Source organism: Python bivittatus, unplaced genomic scaffold (assembly GCF_059951505.1).
Source record: "Python bivittatus isolate LINGU-HERP-01145 unplaced genomic scaffold, Pbiv_v1 ctg000840_np1212, whole genome shotgun sequence".
In the NCBI taxonomy this organism is placed as follows: Eukaryota; Metazoa; Chordata; class Lepidosauria; order Squamata; family Pythonidae; genus Python; species Python bivittatus.
Genome location: NW_028277113.1, coordinates 26,701,192 through 26,716,764, shown reverse-complemented (window position 1 = coordinate 26,716,764; position 15,573 = coordinate 26,701,192). Strand labels below are relative to the sequence as shown.

The 15,573-nt window shown below is 42.5% G+C and overlaps 1 protein-coding gene across 2 annotated transcripts in view; it reads left to right on the top strand.

Annotated features, from left to right (window-relative positions):
- Window positions 1-15,573, top strand: part of DOK6 (docking protein 6) — a 220,769-nt gene that overhangs the window by 107,876 nt on the left and 97,320 nt on the right. For both annotated transcript variants that reach the window (XM_088130757.1, XM_088130756.1), the window contains exon 3: window positions 5,870-5,984. In XM_088130757.1, the coding sequence (XP_087986883.1) occupies window positions 5,870-5,984 (115 nt within the window). The remainder of the gene's footprint in view (window positions 1-5,869; window positions 5,985-15,573) is intronic.

The following is a 15,573-nucleotide window of genomic DNA, read 5'->3' as shown; positions in this document are numbered from 1 at the left end:
TCATAATACATTATCTTGTTCCTGAAGAGGATTTATTTTCCTTATTAACATTTAAATCATGATTACAAATTACAGTGGATGAGTTTCTAACCAAGCTAAACCAAAACTGACAAAAAGCTTGGGAACTGTTTTTAATCAGCTATCAAAATACTTGTTGGTTAAGAGTTCTGAGTTTTCTTATCAAATATACAGGAACCAAATCAGCCAGCTGCTTACCGCTTTTGGTTTGAATTGAAGTATTTCTGAAATGACCATTTAGGAATGCTTCCCCTCCTCAACCTTGTAGAAGTATTCCATTAGTTAGCTCTATTTCCTATTTAAATTGGTTTTTTTTAAGTCTGATATGCTGATTTCATTCCCTAATCATCTTTCTCCATTTCTCCATTCAGACTATAGATTTTCAGATACACATACCTAATATTGTATTGTGATCACTAGATATTTTTTGTTAAATCCAGAAAAGATGTTACAGATCTTGACAGTAAATAAATTGTGAAAGTGTGTTTAGGACTTCGGGAAGTCATATTTCAATTTACACTGTGTCTTTCCTTAAGAAAAATTTCATTAATTTGAGACTTTAATTGCTTTTCACCTTTGAAATAATTAGGTGAATGTGGGAATTACTCTTTTATATTGGTAGCTGAACCCAATTATTACTAAAGTGTCAAGAAGTCATATAGTTGCTTCTCAGGATGTGGTGCTGTTTATCATATATCACATATACTCTGATGTATATTTATTTAGATTTCAGTTTGAATAAGGCATAGCATGAAACACATCAAAATTAAGTTGAATTGCATACATTCGTAAGTACTGTGTGGATCACAATAATGAAAAACATCCAATTTTATGTTGTTTCATATTCTCGCTTCTGTAGGAGATCTTTTCTATTCTTTGCCAAGTATACAGGATATATTGGCTGTATAGTTTTAGAGTCCCTTTAATTTCCCAGGTTTCTGCCATTTTAGAAAATGTAGAACTGATCTTCCCAAAATGCAAATACAGCCCTTGTTTCAGCAACTTACCTTATAAAGACATGAACCAACTATCAGCCAGAAAAAGGAGTTCAAAGAAAATGACAGTACTGTATTATGTCAGTAATGCACAGGAATATTTAAATATTTAATCCTGTAATTCTAAAGATATTTTGAATAAGTACTTCCATTCCACATTACAAGGATATAGACTTGAACAGCAAATTATACGGAGGCCATTTGTTAAATGTAAGTGATAGATGAATATTGATATTGACAAAATATCAATTTCAAGGTTGAACAAAGCTAGCCGCTGATTTATCTGGTTAGAAGTTCATTTGGCATCAGTTTATTTTGAATTATTTAATACATGTATTGCTTTGTTTCAGAATTGTTGTCTTCCCATAATGAGTTAGGCTATAACACTGGTTAATTTAAGAAGATCATTATCCAATTACAATAAACTATAATTGCTAGTTTCTAATAGCAGCAAGTACCATGAAACTCTTTCAGATGAAATAAAAGAGAGAGCAAATGTTTTACAAGCATCCAGGATGGAATCAACCATCTCTCTTCACTAAGGAAAATCCATAGTTTGTGAATTTACCCAAAATAAAAGAAGCACAAAAATGTTACATATAAATATAGTGTATATACGCTTTGCAATATTTTTTTCTTAATATTAGGCATTTAATGTATATTTGTCTTGTTATATACCTTTTTGTGAACATGTTCCTATGAAACATAACATTATAGCTCCTTTTTTTAGTTGTGTTGCAAAATTTTGAATATTGAAGATGTTAACATGCAAGTATATTCCAGTTCATGCATAAATTCAGTGAATTAAATAGGTTCATATAACATTTGTTTTTGCTCCATTTCAACTGAACAATTTTCCTTAGGAAACATTATTTTGACTTAGAGATGCACATTTTGCCCTATAGCTGACCTTGGGAGCTCAAGTCAGTTGGAAAGCTATTATAGAGAAGAATCTTCATAACAGATCACATTTGGAGTATTGAAAAGTGTAGGTCCCACTACCAAAATTGCTACGATGTGGGGGCTGAAATTTTTCCAGAAAAAAAACAGCACTTCCATTTAAACAGGTTGAATTTCGTTGTTGAACACTAGGCTGTTTATACTGAAAACATTTGAAGGAGTAAATCCAGCAGCATCCGGGGAGGGGGCACAATGGCAGCGTGATCGTAGTCCTGTGCCCTCCATGCGACATCCACACACATAGAAGAGGGAGGGGGAGAGAACAATCATACCTTGCCTCCCCTGCAGACACTGCTGAATAAATCAGTAGTTTTCATAACACACCATGGTGTTTGTCTATAAAATATTTACAATCAAGGCTGAACAATTAAGTTGCCAAGTTACATATGTCAGTTATTTGGAAAAAAAAAAAGTATACCTTCTGCCATTAAAAAAAAAGTCTCCTACATCTTTAAACTAGCTTCATATAGACTACTAAATTCAAATGGCTTTGAAAATTGTTGAAGGTTTTGGACATTTCAGAGATGTGTAAATGCTTGCTTCAAAGAAGAGATGTAAACCTCCCAAATTCTGTTTCCATTGATATCTGGATTGGCAAAAAAATCATCTGCCCCTTTTCACTGCCTTCATATTTATCTACTTCTTTCTCATATTTTTTTGAATAAAGGCACACTTCAGAGACTATATGAGTAAAACTTTAGTAGAGAAACAAGCCCAATTCTAATAGATTATCCATGAAACAAAGGTTTATCCATTTACCTGTATTGTTGCCAATCTTCTAAATTCTATTTACAGTGGTACCTCGGGATACGAACTTAATCCGTTCCGTGACTCTGGTTGCAACTCGAGTTGGTCTCAAGTCGAGGTAAAGTTTCCCATAGGGTTCAGTGTAAATCCGGTTAATCCGTTCCGCCCTCCGAATTTGGTCGCAACCCGAGGCGAATTTCCCCATAGGGTTCAATGTAAATCCGGTTAATCCGTTCCGCCCTCTGCCCAAATTTGGTCGCAACCCGAGGCAATTTCCTCTTCAGAGCCTGACTCCCGCCAAACCTGCTCTGCATTTTCTTTGGAGCCATGCTAACACGCACACCAAAAACCTTCGCAAAACACCGCAAAGCATACCACAAGCCTCACCGAACGTCTCCTTGCTACCGCGACCTCGCCCACAGGAAGCCGCGACTGCGTGACAGCAGGGAGAATGGCCGCGGATCCGGTTCGTAAGTAGAGGCAAGTTCGTAACCCGAGGTAAATTTTTCCTGCCGAAGCTGGTCGTAACCCGAAATGTTCGTTAGTAGAGGCATTTGTATCCCGAGGTACCACTGTAATGGCTTTTTATTATGCTGACTATTAAGAATTGAGGTATTTTTGAGGGCAAGTATTTTCAGAAGAATTCAGAGAATTTCTGAGTTAATCTGAAGTAAGATTGATCTTTTGCCCATCCCTAACAGAAAACTGTAATAAGAACCATTTAAAACTATTCTAATGACTTTGGATCACTTTATCACATGATGTGTTGTAGTGCTAGGAAAACACAAAGGCACATAAAAAGATTAAGAGAGATCAGAGTTTGGATGAAGAAAAAGAACTACCCTTCATGCACTATGTAATAAATGTGTAGATTTATAATATATTGTAATAGCTTTTAAGTTAAATGGCTTAAAATGGGTAAGACAAATAACACAGAAAATTGTTCAGTGATAGGTTTAGGGGTAGATAGCAAAATAAGTCTTCATGTACAAAGATAATATACTTGGTTTAACTGTAGTATTCCTGATCCTAGATTTCTTGGATCTGTCATAATGATCAGTGTAAGTGATTTTCACAGTTGTTAAACCCCAGTTTCCCATGATTTCTAGCTTAATTAACAGCATTTTTCCCTCTAGGATTGCAAACACAGTTGATCCTAGTTTTTAAACTTATTTTTGTAGTAAATTCTCTTGGTTTGGCTTTCATAAGAAATTATGGATTAATAAACCAAGAAATTGGGTTGAGCTTATAGTTTGTCCCAGTGGACCAGGAATAGTACTACTGATTTGGAACTTACGCCTCTGTTTAGGAAGGCCTTTTGGCCGTACTTAACCATATACTTTTTGTTGAGGAAACATGAGCATTTTTTCCCAAAAATGGGAATCTACACAAACAAGTGTTAATGAATCATGTTTATAAATTTAATAGAAATATGATTTATGTAATGAAATTACATGGTAGGAACAGGTGAAGCTTAGAATCTATTCAACTACATTTTACCAGGAGAATCAGAGAATAAAAGATGTGGCACATTCATGTCTGGGATCAAAAGCTGAAGAAAACCCCTGAAATAGCATGGCAAAGAACAGGCTCAGTATGGCTTCATTGATTATACAAAGGCTTTCAGTTTTGTTGACCATGTCAAGCTGTGGAATGCCCTTATGAAAATGGGCATCCCAGAATATCTCATTGTCCTCATGTCAAACCTATACACAGGACAGAAAGCCACAATCTGGATGAAACATGTTGAGTGTGCGGTCATGTGATGTTTTGCCTAACAACTGCTTTGCTTAGCCATGGAAATTTGGGTCCCAGTTAGGGTTGCTAAGCAAGGACTACCTGTACTGGGTAGAAAGCAGTAAAGAAAAATATTTCAACATGCTTTCTGTTTATGGTGACTCTACTGTACACTGAATAGGAGGCAGAAGTATTAGGTATGTTTACTGCCTTGAGTTATACTTTAAAAAGGTGGGATAAAAAATGTAATAATAATAGCCAACCACCCTTGATCTGGAATGATTCATTAATCAAATTATTGAACATATCTTGATTGTTGTGTTATTCTCTCCCCCTTTCTTAACTACAAATGCAAAGTATTTTTCAGCTCTATTTACCTGCCCCTGCCAGTTATTATTATATATTGATAGCCTATTGCTTCAGCAGATGGAGAAAACCTTTGTGGGAATCAGTAGAATGGCTGATCTTGAAATACAGTGGTACCTTGGGTCATGAACGCTTCTGTTCACGACCAATTCGGATCACGAACAGCACTGTTCGCAAAATTTTGCTTCCGTTCGCGAACGCCGGATCGGGTGACGAACAGGATCCGTGGCCATTTTCCCTGCTGTGACACATGGTCGTGGCTTCCTGTAGGGAGGGGGACTCTCCCTCCAAGCAATAACCGCCTCCCCACCTGCCTTCCTGTCCTCCACGCCAGAAGTCGCGTCAAGCAAGGTTAGCGTTCTCTCTCTTCGTACTGTACTTTGTGTCATATACATATGGTTCAGAACGGATTAACCATAATTACATTGAACCTTATGGGAAAATTTGATTCAGGTCGCAACCAAAATCGGTTGGCGACCAAATTCGGAGGGGTCAGAACGGATTAACTGTATTTACATTGAACCTTATGGGAAAATTTGATTCAGGTCGCAACCAAAATCGGTTGGCGACCAAATTCGGAGGGGTCAGAACGGATTAACTGTATTTACATTGAACCTTATGGGAAAATTTGATTCGGGTTGCGACCAATTCGGGTTGCAACCAGAGTCGCGGAACAAATTAAGTTCGTGAACCGAGGTACCACTGTACTTAAGATGAAAGCTAAACTTTATGTTCTCTGAGTCAGGCTTGGCTGAACAAGTAATTCACTTTAAAGTGAAAGAAATCCATCTCTGTGTCTTGTTAATTAGTGTGATAGACAGACACATTTTTTTTTCCAAAAAATTCTCTTAACTTATAAAAAAATAAGTAAATTGCATATGCCAGAACAGGTTGGTTGTGCGGTCCTACAATGATACGCTTTTACTTTATAATTAAGTCCATCCTGATGGTTGGAAAATATTATTATAATGAAAATAGATGGGGAGATTATTTGTTCATCCTGCTATTTATAAACAAGACTGTGTTCTGTATCCCTTAATTTTAAGGTAACAGAGTTACACAACATCAAAAATATAACCAGACTGCCTCGAGAAACCAAGAAGCATGCCGTAGCAATTATCTTTCATGATAAGACGTCAAAGACATTTGCCTGTGAGTCAGGTAAGCAGTTCTTACCATATCTTTAGCTTGAGTCAATTTTGCTGTTTATGAAACAGTGCTTCATATGGATTAAGATAGAGCATTCATCTTAATGGGAATGTGCCATAACTGTTTGTTTCTTTGCATGATGGGTGGGTATATCTCCCCGCTTTCAATATTTTTAAAAAGTTTCTGTTCTTGTTTATTATTTATCACTTTCTAAGTTTGTCCCCCAGTTAGATAGAAGGTTCTTGAAGTTTTTAAGGAAACTTTTAGAGCTGAATAAACAGCACCTCAGGGAAGTTATAAGAGAAGCAGTGACGTGCATTTTTGTTGGCTGCCAATCCTTTTATAGGCACATGCTGGAATACTAAAAAATCCCGTGCTTGTAAGAGGACAACAAAGAACTGTTCAGATTCCAGGATAAGTTCACATTCAGTTTCATATCATTTGTGGCTACAGGTACTCTAGTTACCCAATATTACAAATAAAGTCTTATGGTTCATAAGGAAAAAAATTAAATATTTCTCCTGTTGGAAGAAAAAGTTATCTTACCAAGTCCGTTTCTGAGCCGGGAGTAAAGACACTGACGAATTGCATGAAGTTAGGAGATTTATTCTTCACCCAAGTGCAGAAGCAATGACAGCAGGCAGTTAGGTGGGCGGCCGCACTGGGCCCCCTCCCCACAGTACCTTATATACCTTCTGTTACATTCAAACCCACGCTAAGATGTCATGACTTTCTGATCCAATCAAAGCCAGTTACCTTGATCCATACTCCTCCCCTTACCCAGGACCCCTTTCTCTGATGCCAAATAAGGTTCTTCCTTTCTGTATGTAAACTAATTTCTATCACCTTGAGTGTTAACAGCCATATGTAAACATACATCCATAAGAAACAAGGTCAGGACCGCTTATCTTTCTTTGTGAGGGGTCATCTGAACAAGAAGAGACTATCAGGTCAAGACAGTTTATCTGCTTACATGAGTTGCTGCCTTTCCAGTCAGGAAGAGGCAAACCATGTCAGCAATTAACACATCCTTGAGATTTTGAAAAGTGTTAAAGGTCTCATCCTCAAGAATGCAACCTTTTGATAATCTAAAGTACAGTTAACCATACATACAGGAAAGGGAATATTGGCATTTTGCTAGACCTGCTTTTATTTCATATTATACAATATATAAAGATAAATGTTTAAACATCTAAATGTCTTAATATATAAAAATGTCTACATGCCCCAACCTTCTAACACTCCTTAGAGAAAATCTTCTATTTTTAAATACTCAGTATTCATTGGAAATAAATTATACTATAATATATACATGCATATCTGTCTAACTGTCTGTCTATCTCCTAGCGAATGGCTATGTCTCCAATTTATTTTAGATATTCTTTGGGACTATGCATAACATAAGAAAAAGCTAGTCTAATCTTCAGGTGTTTCCTAATGTCTAAAGGTCTAATGCTTTGTTTCTACTGGACCAAGCAGAGGCTTATGGGTAGTAGTAGTACCTCTCCCCTTTTATTGGTCCTTAGTCAGAACTCCTCTTGTTCTTCTGTAGTCAGAAGCATGTTTCATTTGATCCTGAGGTAGTGTCCCAGCATGATGTCCAACAGCTATCAATTGCCTTCTTCTTCATTAATTCTAAAACTAAGCTGGTGGCTCTCACCATAGCACTGCTTTATTATGCACTATGTGAAGTTGTACTTGCTTTTGTAGGATCTAAATCTGTTATCATTTAGCTTCATTTAAATGTGTTTATGTCATTTCTGTGGTGCCACTAAGCAGTGTACAGCAAGAAAGAAAAGGTTAAAAATTGTGGACCATTAAAAAAGCAATATATAGTGCAGTGACACTAATCAAAAAGGGTAGATCTCAAAACATAACATCCACCTAATGCCGTACCTCAAAGCTAAGTTTTCATTTCTTTATGGAAACTTATTAGGATACAACAGTGTTTCTCAACCTTGGCAGCTTTAAGATGTGTGAACTTCAACTCCCAGAATTCAGTTGCTGGCTAGGGAATTCTGGGAGTTGAAGTCTGCATGACTTAAAGCTGCCAAGGCTGAGAAACACTGAGCTAAAAATATGTCTTACATGTGAGGGAAATTATGTAATTATGTAAGAGGGAGGAAATGGGTAAATTCAACATGCAACCATGGGCTGAGAAATTTAACCTTTTAATATAATGTACGTAATGTAGGGATTGCTTTAGACATTGCAGTGTTCATCACAAATGCTGGAAAGGAAGGGATCTTTACATATGCAAAATAAAGCTGTTGAATATACTTGAAAAAAGGGGCATTTGCAAAGAAGGTTGGACCTCTCTTTAAAACATTAAAGTAGCCACATCCTCCAGAAGGCTGGACATGGCTGCTTTGAAAGCTTTTCCCATGCCCAGCCAAGGTTTGTGTGCAAGCACAGGGAAAATGCTTTTGCTGGGACAGCCAGCAAAATAAAACAATGATACTATAATTACTTAAAGGAGGGTTGTTTCAGTTGCACAGTGCACTTTGCAAAGTGCCCCTTTGGGATGCTTTGCATATCTGGAAAATGAAAGTACGCTGAGAAACTTCATGCACTTCAGAATTACACTCTCAGGATTTTGGATCACAGACATGCTTTTGTGTGGACACAAAATTATGTTGAGTTACAGTATCTAACAGTGATGCATTATAGAATTGTATACATTCTATTGGTGTGTAAATGTACCTATAGCAATATTGGTGGATTTTTCACAGCAGCTGAATCTTTGTATCTATTGAGCAATAACCCAAATCTCATATCTGATCATTCATCGCATTCTGAGATACCCAGCAATGGGTTAATATTTTGGGTAGAATTTTACCCAATTTTAGGACTTTTCATATCCCTATTATTTTTCCTTTGGGATCCCCACTTTTTATTTTATTTGTTTGTTTGTTTGTTCAATTTGTATAGCCACCCATCTCAACAAGTGACTCTGGGAAGCTAACAAAATTAAAATCAAATAAAAACAATTACAACAATGCAAAATTAAAATACATAGTAGTCAAGAAATATCATACCCCATAATCACAAGCACAATCAAGAAATGGGTCCCTGCGTACACTCAGGGCCCCAGACCCGGGCACATCATTGTATCATTCTGTGCTGGGATTGTCAGTTGTGCATGCACACTCACATGCAGACAGCACGGTGTAGCTTTGCCAGCCTTCCAAAAGATACAGCTTCCTTAACACTTCAAGGAAGGGTGCTTGGCTTGCACTAACATTTTATTTATTTATTTATTTATTTGTTTGTTTGTTTGTTTGTTTGTTTGGCTTGTATGCTGCCCATCTCCCCCACGGGTGACTCTGGGCGGCTCACAATAAAAAAGAAGAAATACAATTCTCTCCAAGATGGCTAAAAACTATAAATAATTTTAAAACATATTAAAAATACCCTAAAAAACCACCTCTAATTTTGGCCCTATAAAAATCTGTAAGATGCTGGGGGGGGGCAACCCATCATCCCACCAGCCATCTCCACAGGTGCGGGCCCCCCTCTGGCCCCCAGGCCTTCTGGCAAAGCCAGGATTTAATACCTTTCCTGAAGGCCATGAGGGAGGGGGCACACCGGACCTCAGGAGGCAGGATGTTCCATAGGGCAGGCGCTGCAGCAGAAAAGGCTCTCTGCCTAGACCCCAACAATCAAAATTCCCTGACCGGTGGGGTCTGCAACCTGCCCCTTCTGCTGGACCGAGTGGGACAGGCTGAAGTGACCAGGGCGAGGCGGTTCCTCAGATAACCTGGTCCCATGAAGGGCTTTAAAGGTGCCATGAAGGCCTTTAAAGGTGATGGCCAACACCTTGAATTGGACCCAGAAACAAACTGGTAACCAATGCAGCTCACGCAACAGCGGTGTTATATGTGCCCTCCTAGGGGCATTAAGAACTGTCCGCGCCGCCGCATTCTGCACCAGCTGTAGCTTCCGGATACTGTTCAAGGGTAGCCCCATGTAGAGCGCATTACAGTAGTCCAACCCAGAGGTGACCAGGGCATGAGTGACCGTGCGGAGGTCCCCCTGATCCAGGAAGGGGCGTAACTGCCGCACGACATGAAGTCGTGCAAAGGCCCTCCTGGCCACGACTGCCACCTGCTCTTTGAGCAGGAGTCGTGAGTCCAAGAGAACCCCCAAATTACACACCGGGTCTGTTTGGGGTAGTGCAACCCCGTCAAGAACCAAAGATGACAAAGTCCTAGATCTTGAGGCTCCCCGTATCCACAGCCACTCCGTCTTACCAGGGTTCAGCTGAAGCCCGTTGTCCCCCATCCAGGCCTCCACAGCCTCCAGGCACCGCGAAAGGGTAGTCATAGCATCACTTAAGGCACCTGGGATAGAGATGTATAGTTGGGTATCATCAGCATACTGATGATACCTCACTCCATGGCGCCGGATGATCTCACCCAGTGGCTTCATGTAGATATTAAATAGGAGCGGTGAAAGCACTGACCCCTGTGGCACCCCACACAGTAGGAGCCGGGGCCTGGACCTCTCGCTCCCTATCAACACCGATTGGGTTCGGTCTTGGAGAAAGGAGCTGAACCAGCACAGCATTGTGCCACCCAACCCCAACTCCTGCAGCCGACCCAAAAGGATACCACGGTCAATGGTATCGAAAGCCGCCGAGAGGTCAAGAAGAGCAAGGATGGATGCACTACCCCCATCCCGCTCTCGCCAGAGATCATCTAAAAGTGCGACCAATGCTGTTTCTGTCCCATAACCAGGCCTGAATCCTGACTGGTAGGGGTCCAGATAATCCGTTTCCTCCAGGATCCTCTGAAGCTGCTGCGTGACCACCTTTTCTACCACCTTCCCTAAAAAGGGGAGGTGGGAGACTGGACGAAAATTGTCCAGGAGGGTGGGGTCTAGCAACCGTTTCTTGAGGAGAGGGCGGACCAAAGCCTCTTTGAAAGGCTTCGGGAACACCCCCTCCTGCAAGGATGAATTAACCACCGCCAAGGACCCACCCTAGGGTGGATCTAACTAACCAGGAGGGACACGGATCTAAATCACAGGTGGTCGCACTGACAGCCCCGAGGACCCTGTCCACTTCCTCAGGGACAACAGGATCAAACCACTCCCAGATAACTGGGCAAGAACGCTCCCTGGGCAACTCTTCTGGACCTACTCCACGCTTGGCTTCCAACTGAGAGCGGATCTGAGCAATTTTATCCATCAGGTGTTCAGCAAATTCCTCTGCATGACCCTGCAAGTAGTCCTCCGCCCCCCCTTTTCCCAGGAGGGCCCGGGTGACCCTAAACAGGGCTGCAGGGCGACACTCTGAGGATGCAATAAGAGCGGAGAAATATTGACGTTTTGCCGCCCTTACCGCCACTGGGTAGGCCTTAATAGCCGCTCTAACCTGTGTTCGGTCTGATTCATCCCGAGTTTTCCACCAGCGGCACTCTAGCCGTCTCTTAGCCCTTTTCAGCTCCCTCAACTCCTCCGTGAACCACGGGGAGCGCCGGGAGTGATGGGCCAAGAGAGGACGCACAGGCGCGATCCTGTCCAAGGCCCCAGCCGCCTCCTTATTCCAGGCTGCAGCCAGAGCCTCCGGTGGGCCATGCAGCAAGGCCTCAGGAACAACCCCCAGCTCCCTTTGGAACCCATGCGGGTCCATCAGTCGCCGGGGGCGGGCCGTTCGAATAGGTCCCGCCTCCCTGCGGAGGGGGGCAGCATAGAATCCTGCCGCCACCAGGGAGTGATCTGACCATGACAGGGGGGATAATGTAAAATCCCCCACCAGATCACACTGCCACTGCTCCGATAAGAAAACCATGTCTGGAGTGTGACCACTGTCCCGGGTCGGGCCATCAATGACCTGGGATAGGCCCATGGCTGCCATGGTAGCCATGAACTCCCGAGCTGCCTCTGAGGCCAACCCCAGGGATGGCAGATTAAAGTCCCCCAAGACCATAAGTCTGGGGACCTCCACTGCCAACCCCGAGATGGCCTCCAGCAGTTCAGGCAGGGAGGCTGCTATGCAGCAGGGAGGCTGGTACACCAGCAGCACTCCCAACTGATCCCGTGTGCCCAACCTCAGGAACAGGGTCTCACATCCAGCAACTTGTGGAGCAGGGCCCCTGAAGGCCAGTAGGGATTCCCTGATGACTACTGCCACTCCCCCTCCCCTGCCCTGGGGTCTCGGCTGGTGCCACACCCTAAACCCGGCTGGACACAGTCCCGAGACAGCTACTCCCCCCTCTGGTGCCAGCCAGGTCTCGGTGATGCACGCCAGGTCAGCCTGCTCCTCCCCAATAAGGTTGTAAATAAGGGGGGCCTTATTATTGACTGACCTGGCATTCAGCAGCAACAGACGAAAGCCCGGGCCTCTGTAGGCCTGCTGACCAGGGTCTGGGCTTGAGCTCTGAGGGCCGGAACACGCCACCGGTATAACGCATCGGGGGCGTCTTCCCCTGAAACGGCCTGCCCTCTGGCTCCCACCATACCGCCCCTTGCCCGTCACCACCTGAATGCCCGCCCTAAACTGCCCGAGGTCCACCTCCCCCCCTCCAGGCCTTCCACTTAAGGGGCCCGCCATACCCTCCACCATACAAGACAAAAAAGGGGTGGGGCCACATGCCCCTGTGGCACTTCAGCTGACCGCTCTCAGCGCCAACAGGGGGTCACCTCTCCCAATCCTCTAACAAACACTCACCCTCTCTCCACTGGCTTCTCTCACTGGCCAGGGAGAGAGGGACTCCATTCACTCCTGTCCTCTGCCCGTCTCCCACCCAGGCAGAGAGCAGCACATTCACCTTCTCCAATCACAGCCTCCACTCACATACGCCCACCCGCTCGAGTCCCCCTTCTCTAGGGGAGGGGGCGCCCCTTGCCACATAGAGGCTCATCTCCCAACCCCCAAGGTCTCAAAGTCACTGTGGCTGCCGGGCTCTGGCCTCCAATCTCCTTCAGCCTCGCTGCCAGCGTCCCGCCGTCAGCGCCAGCTCTCTCACCGCAGGCGCTCCCACCGCCGAGGCCAGCTGCACCGGGCCTGGGCCCCCGCTCCGCCAGCACTCCCGGCCCCGCAGGGCCCGCCTTCAAGTCCGGCGTCGCTCCCCTCAAGCCCGGGCGCCGTTCTCGGCTCCACTGGCGACGCCGCTGCAGCCACCAACGCTCTCCCGTCGCCACCTCCGTGGGCCCTCTGGGACCGAGCGTCGCCCGCTGCCACATCTGCCCACGTCCTCTCCTCTCCGTCCTTGCTCCAGCCGCCGCCGCCGCCGCCGCAACTCCTCTCCCCACGGCCACGGCCCGCGTCGGACGGAGGTAACACCGGGGGTTCTCTTCATTCACCCCCCATTCGTACGAAAATCCCACGCCTCCAACTCTCCTCACCCGCATAGTTGCTCATGGTTATGGTAGAGGCCAAAAAGGAGGTTATGGCTGGGAGCTCCACACTAGGCGTCCGCCCCCTGCCGCCATCTTGGAAGTATAGAGCTAAGAATAAGTATAATATATATAAGTATATTAAGTATAGAGCACGTTTCAAAATTCACCTCTTTTAATGCTTTGTATGGCCCTACTCCATATAGAAATGTCTTACAAATGCCAAGTGTTTCAAGACTCTAAAAACGCCAAGTTGCAGATAAAGTCAAGCTTCAAGGGAAAGCGAGATGTAATATCACAAAAGGATATTGTTGTTCAACTGAGATAGGGAGGTATAACTGAGAAAATTGTGTCAAATTGTAGTGGAACACAGAAAAGGATTTACTGTAGATTCTTAAACTAGAATCAGTTCAATTGGTTTTTAAACATTGAATGTCAGCATTTTAATACCTAAAAGGTACAACAGATACGTTTTTTAAAACATGTATTTGTTTTAGAGTTTTATTTTGTTTATCTCTTAAGAGATTTGTTTATCTCCCAGGGAGGTGAGGAAGGGCTGAATCCTCTAGCTACATGCAAATATGCTATTTGGCCAAGAAGTGGCATTAAAGACTTGATTTTGTCTTTTGTGTTTTAACCCTTTAATTGCCAGTAATGCAGCAATTAGAAGATCAAGATACAGGTTATGACACACTCCAAGGTTAGGGTTTGGATGCTATGTGAGGCATCCTTTGAAACATAGGTGATAGTAGCAGGAACTGTGAACCTGCTGTCTCAAACTAAGAGTTGGGGCTAGTGTGTGGTGACCCAGAGGTTTCTGAGAATGGAGGTTTGAGACCTCTACCCTTCCCCCTTATGGGTTCAGCCATCTGCCAGACATGTGTTTGAAACTAATGATTTTTGGGGGGCATAAGGTATGAAGCATATTTGTTCAATTAACATAATAAGGGTTAAACCAAGCAGTGTTTCATTAACAAAATTACCTGTGGGCCTAATGGCTTTCTAAAATTACTTTCCATAGCTCCTTCCTTGTATTATGCCATTAAAATATGAAAGGAGTATTATAGGATATATAATGCACTACTGTATTTTTACTGAGCTGCTTTTGACATAGAAAAAAATTTGTTTTCTATATTGTTAATTCTGTTAACAATCACAGACAATCAAGCAAGAATAAGTGAGTTTTTGGTAGAGTTTTGGATCTGATAAATTCCAAATAAAAGGCTGCCAGGAAGAAATATAACTATTTTATATAATACTTTCGCCTTTTTCAGATAAGCTGAGAATGATAGATTTGCTTATTTTATTTCTTTTATTCATTCACTCATTCCATTTATATCCCTCCTTTATTTTGTGATGGAACTTAGCTAAACCATGCAAGACACAAAATTGCATATATGCCGTTGCCCTTAGAGTTTTTATTTATTTGAGAATAAGTTTGTGGTGGCTTGATCCAGATCAGGACCACTCTACATAAGGTGAAAAAAATCTATTTCCCTCTCCCATCATGTTTAGATGTGTTTAAAATAAAGTCAAAAAGACTTCACTTGGACCCATGGGTTTATTTTTCAAAACAAAGGAGCTGTGGAGAGAAATTTGGCTTATATGAAAATACATACTCTGATACAAACCCATTTTGGACCATTGGGTGCTTACACATCTCTAAATGTAAAACAGAATGACAGCTGCCTAAAATACATTTATGCTTTTTGCTTGTTTGCTTCCCATCCAAGTGCTCTGGAAAGATAGGCCTGCTTGAATTCTACAAAGCTACTGCAAATGTGTCTTCAGATACCCTTCTGTCCAAGACATTTTCCTGTCCATAGTCAGAGCACATTTGGACAATTTAAAATCTGTTTTATCATCAAGATTTCATGATGATAAATGCAACATTATGGTCTTCAATTGTTCAGAAGATATTGTACCATCTGTTTATATATTGTAGGTATATAATTTCTAAAAGATTTTTCTTATTTGTCATGTCTTCTAAGGATTAACTGCTTTGCTTATAAAGTATAAAGTGTGTGTATATGTACATGAATGTACACAAATAAAGATAGGTTGACCTCCTGACATTTGCAGTCAGGATAAGTGACATTTAAATGAAATTCCATCTGCCCAGAAAAGGTAGAAAAATGCGTGGTGACGAGATTCCCTACTGACAGGGACTGAATAAGCAACTTTTGGCTAGATAGTTTGTCAAGAGAAGCATGTTGCCTTCCTAAGACACACATCTGGGAATGTGACAGAAAGAATCCCA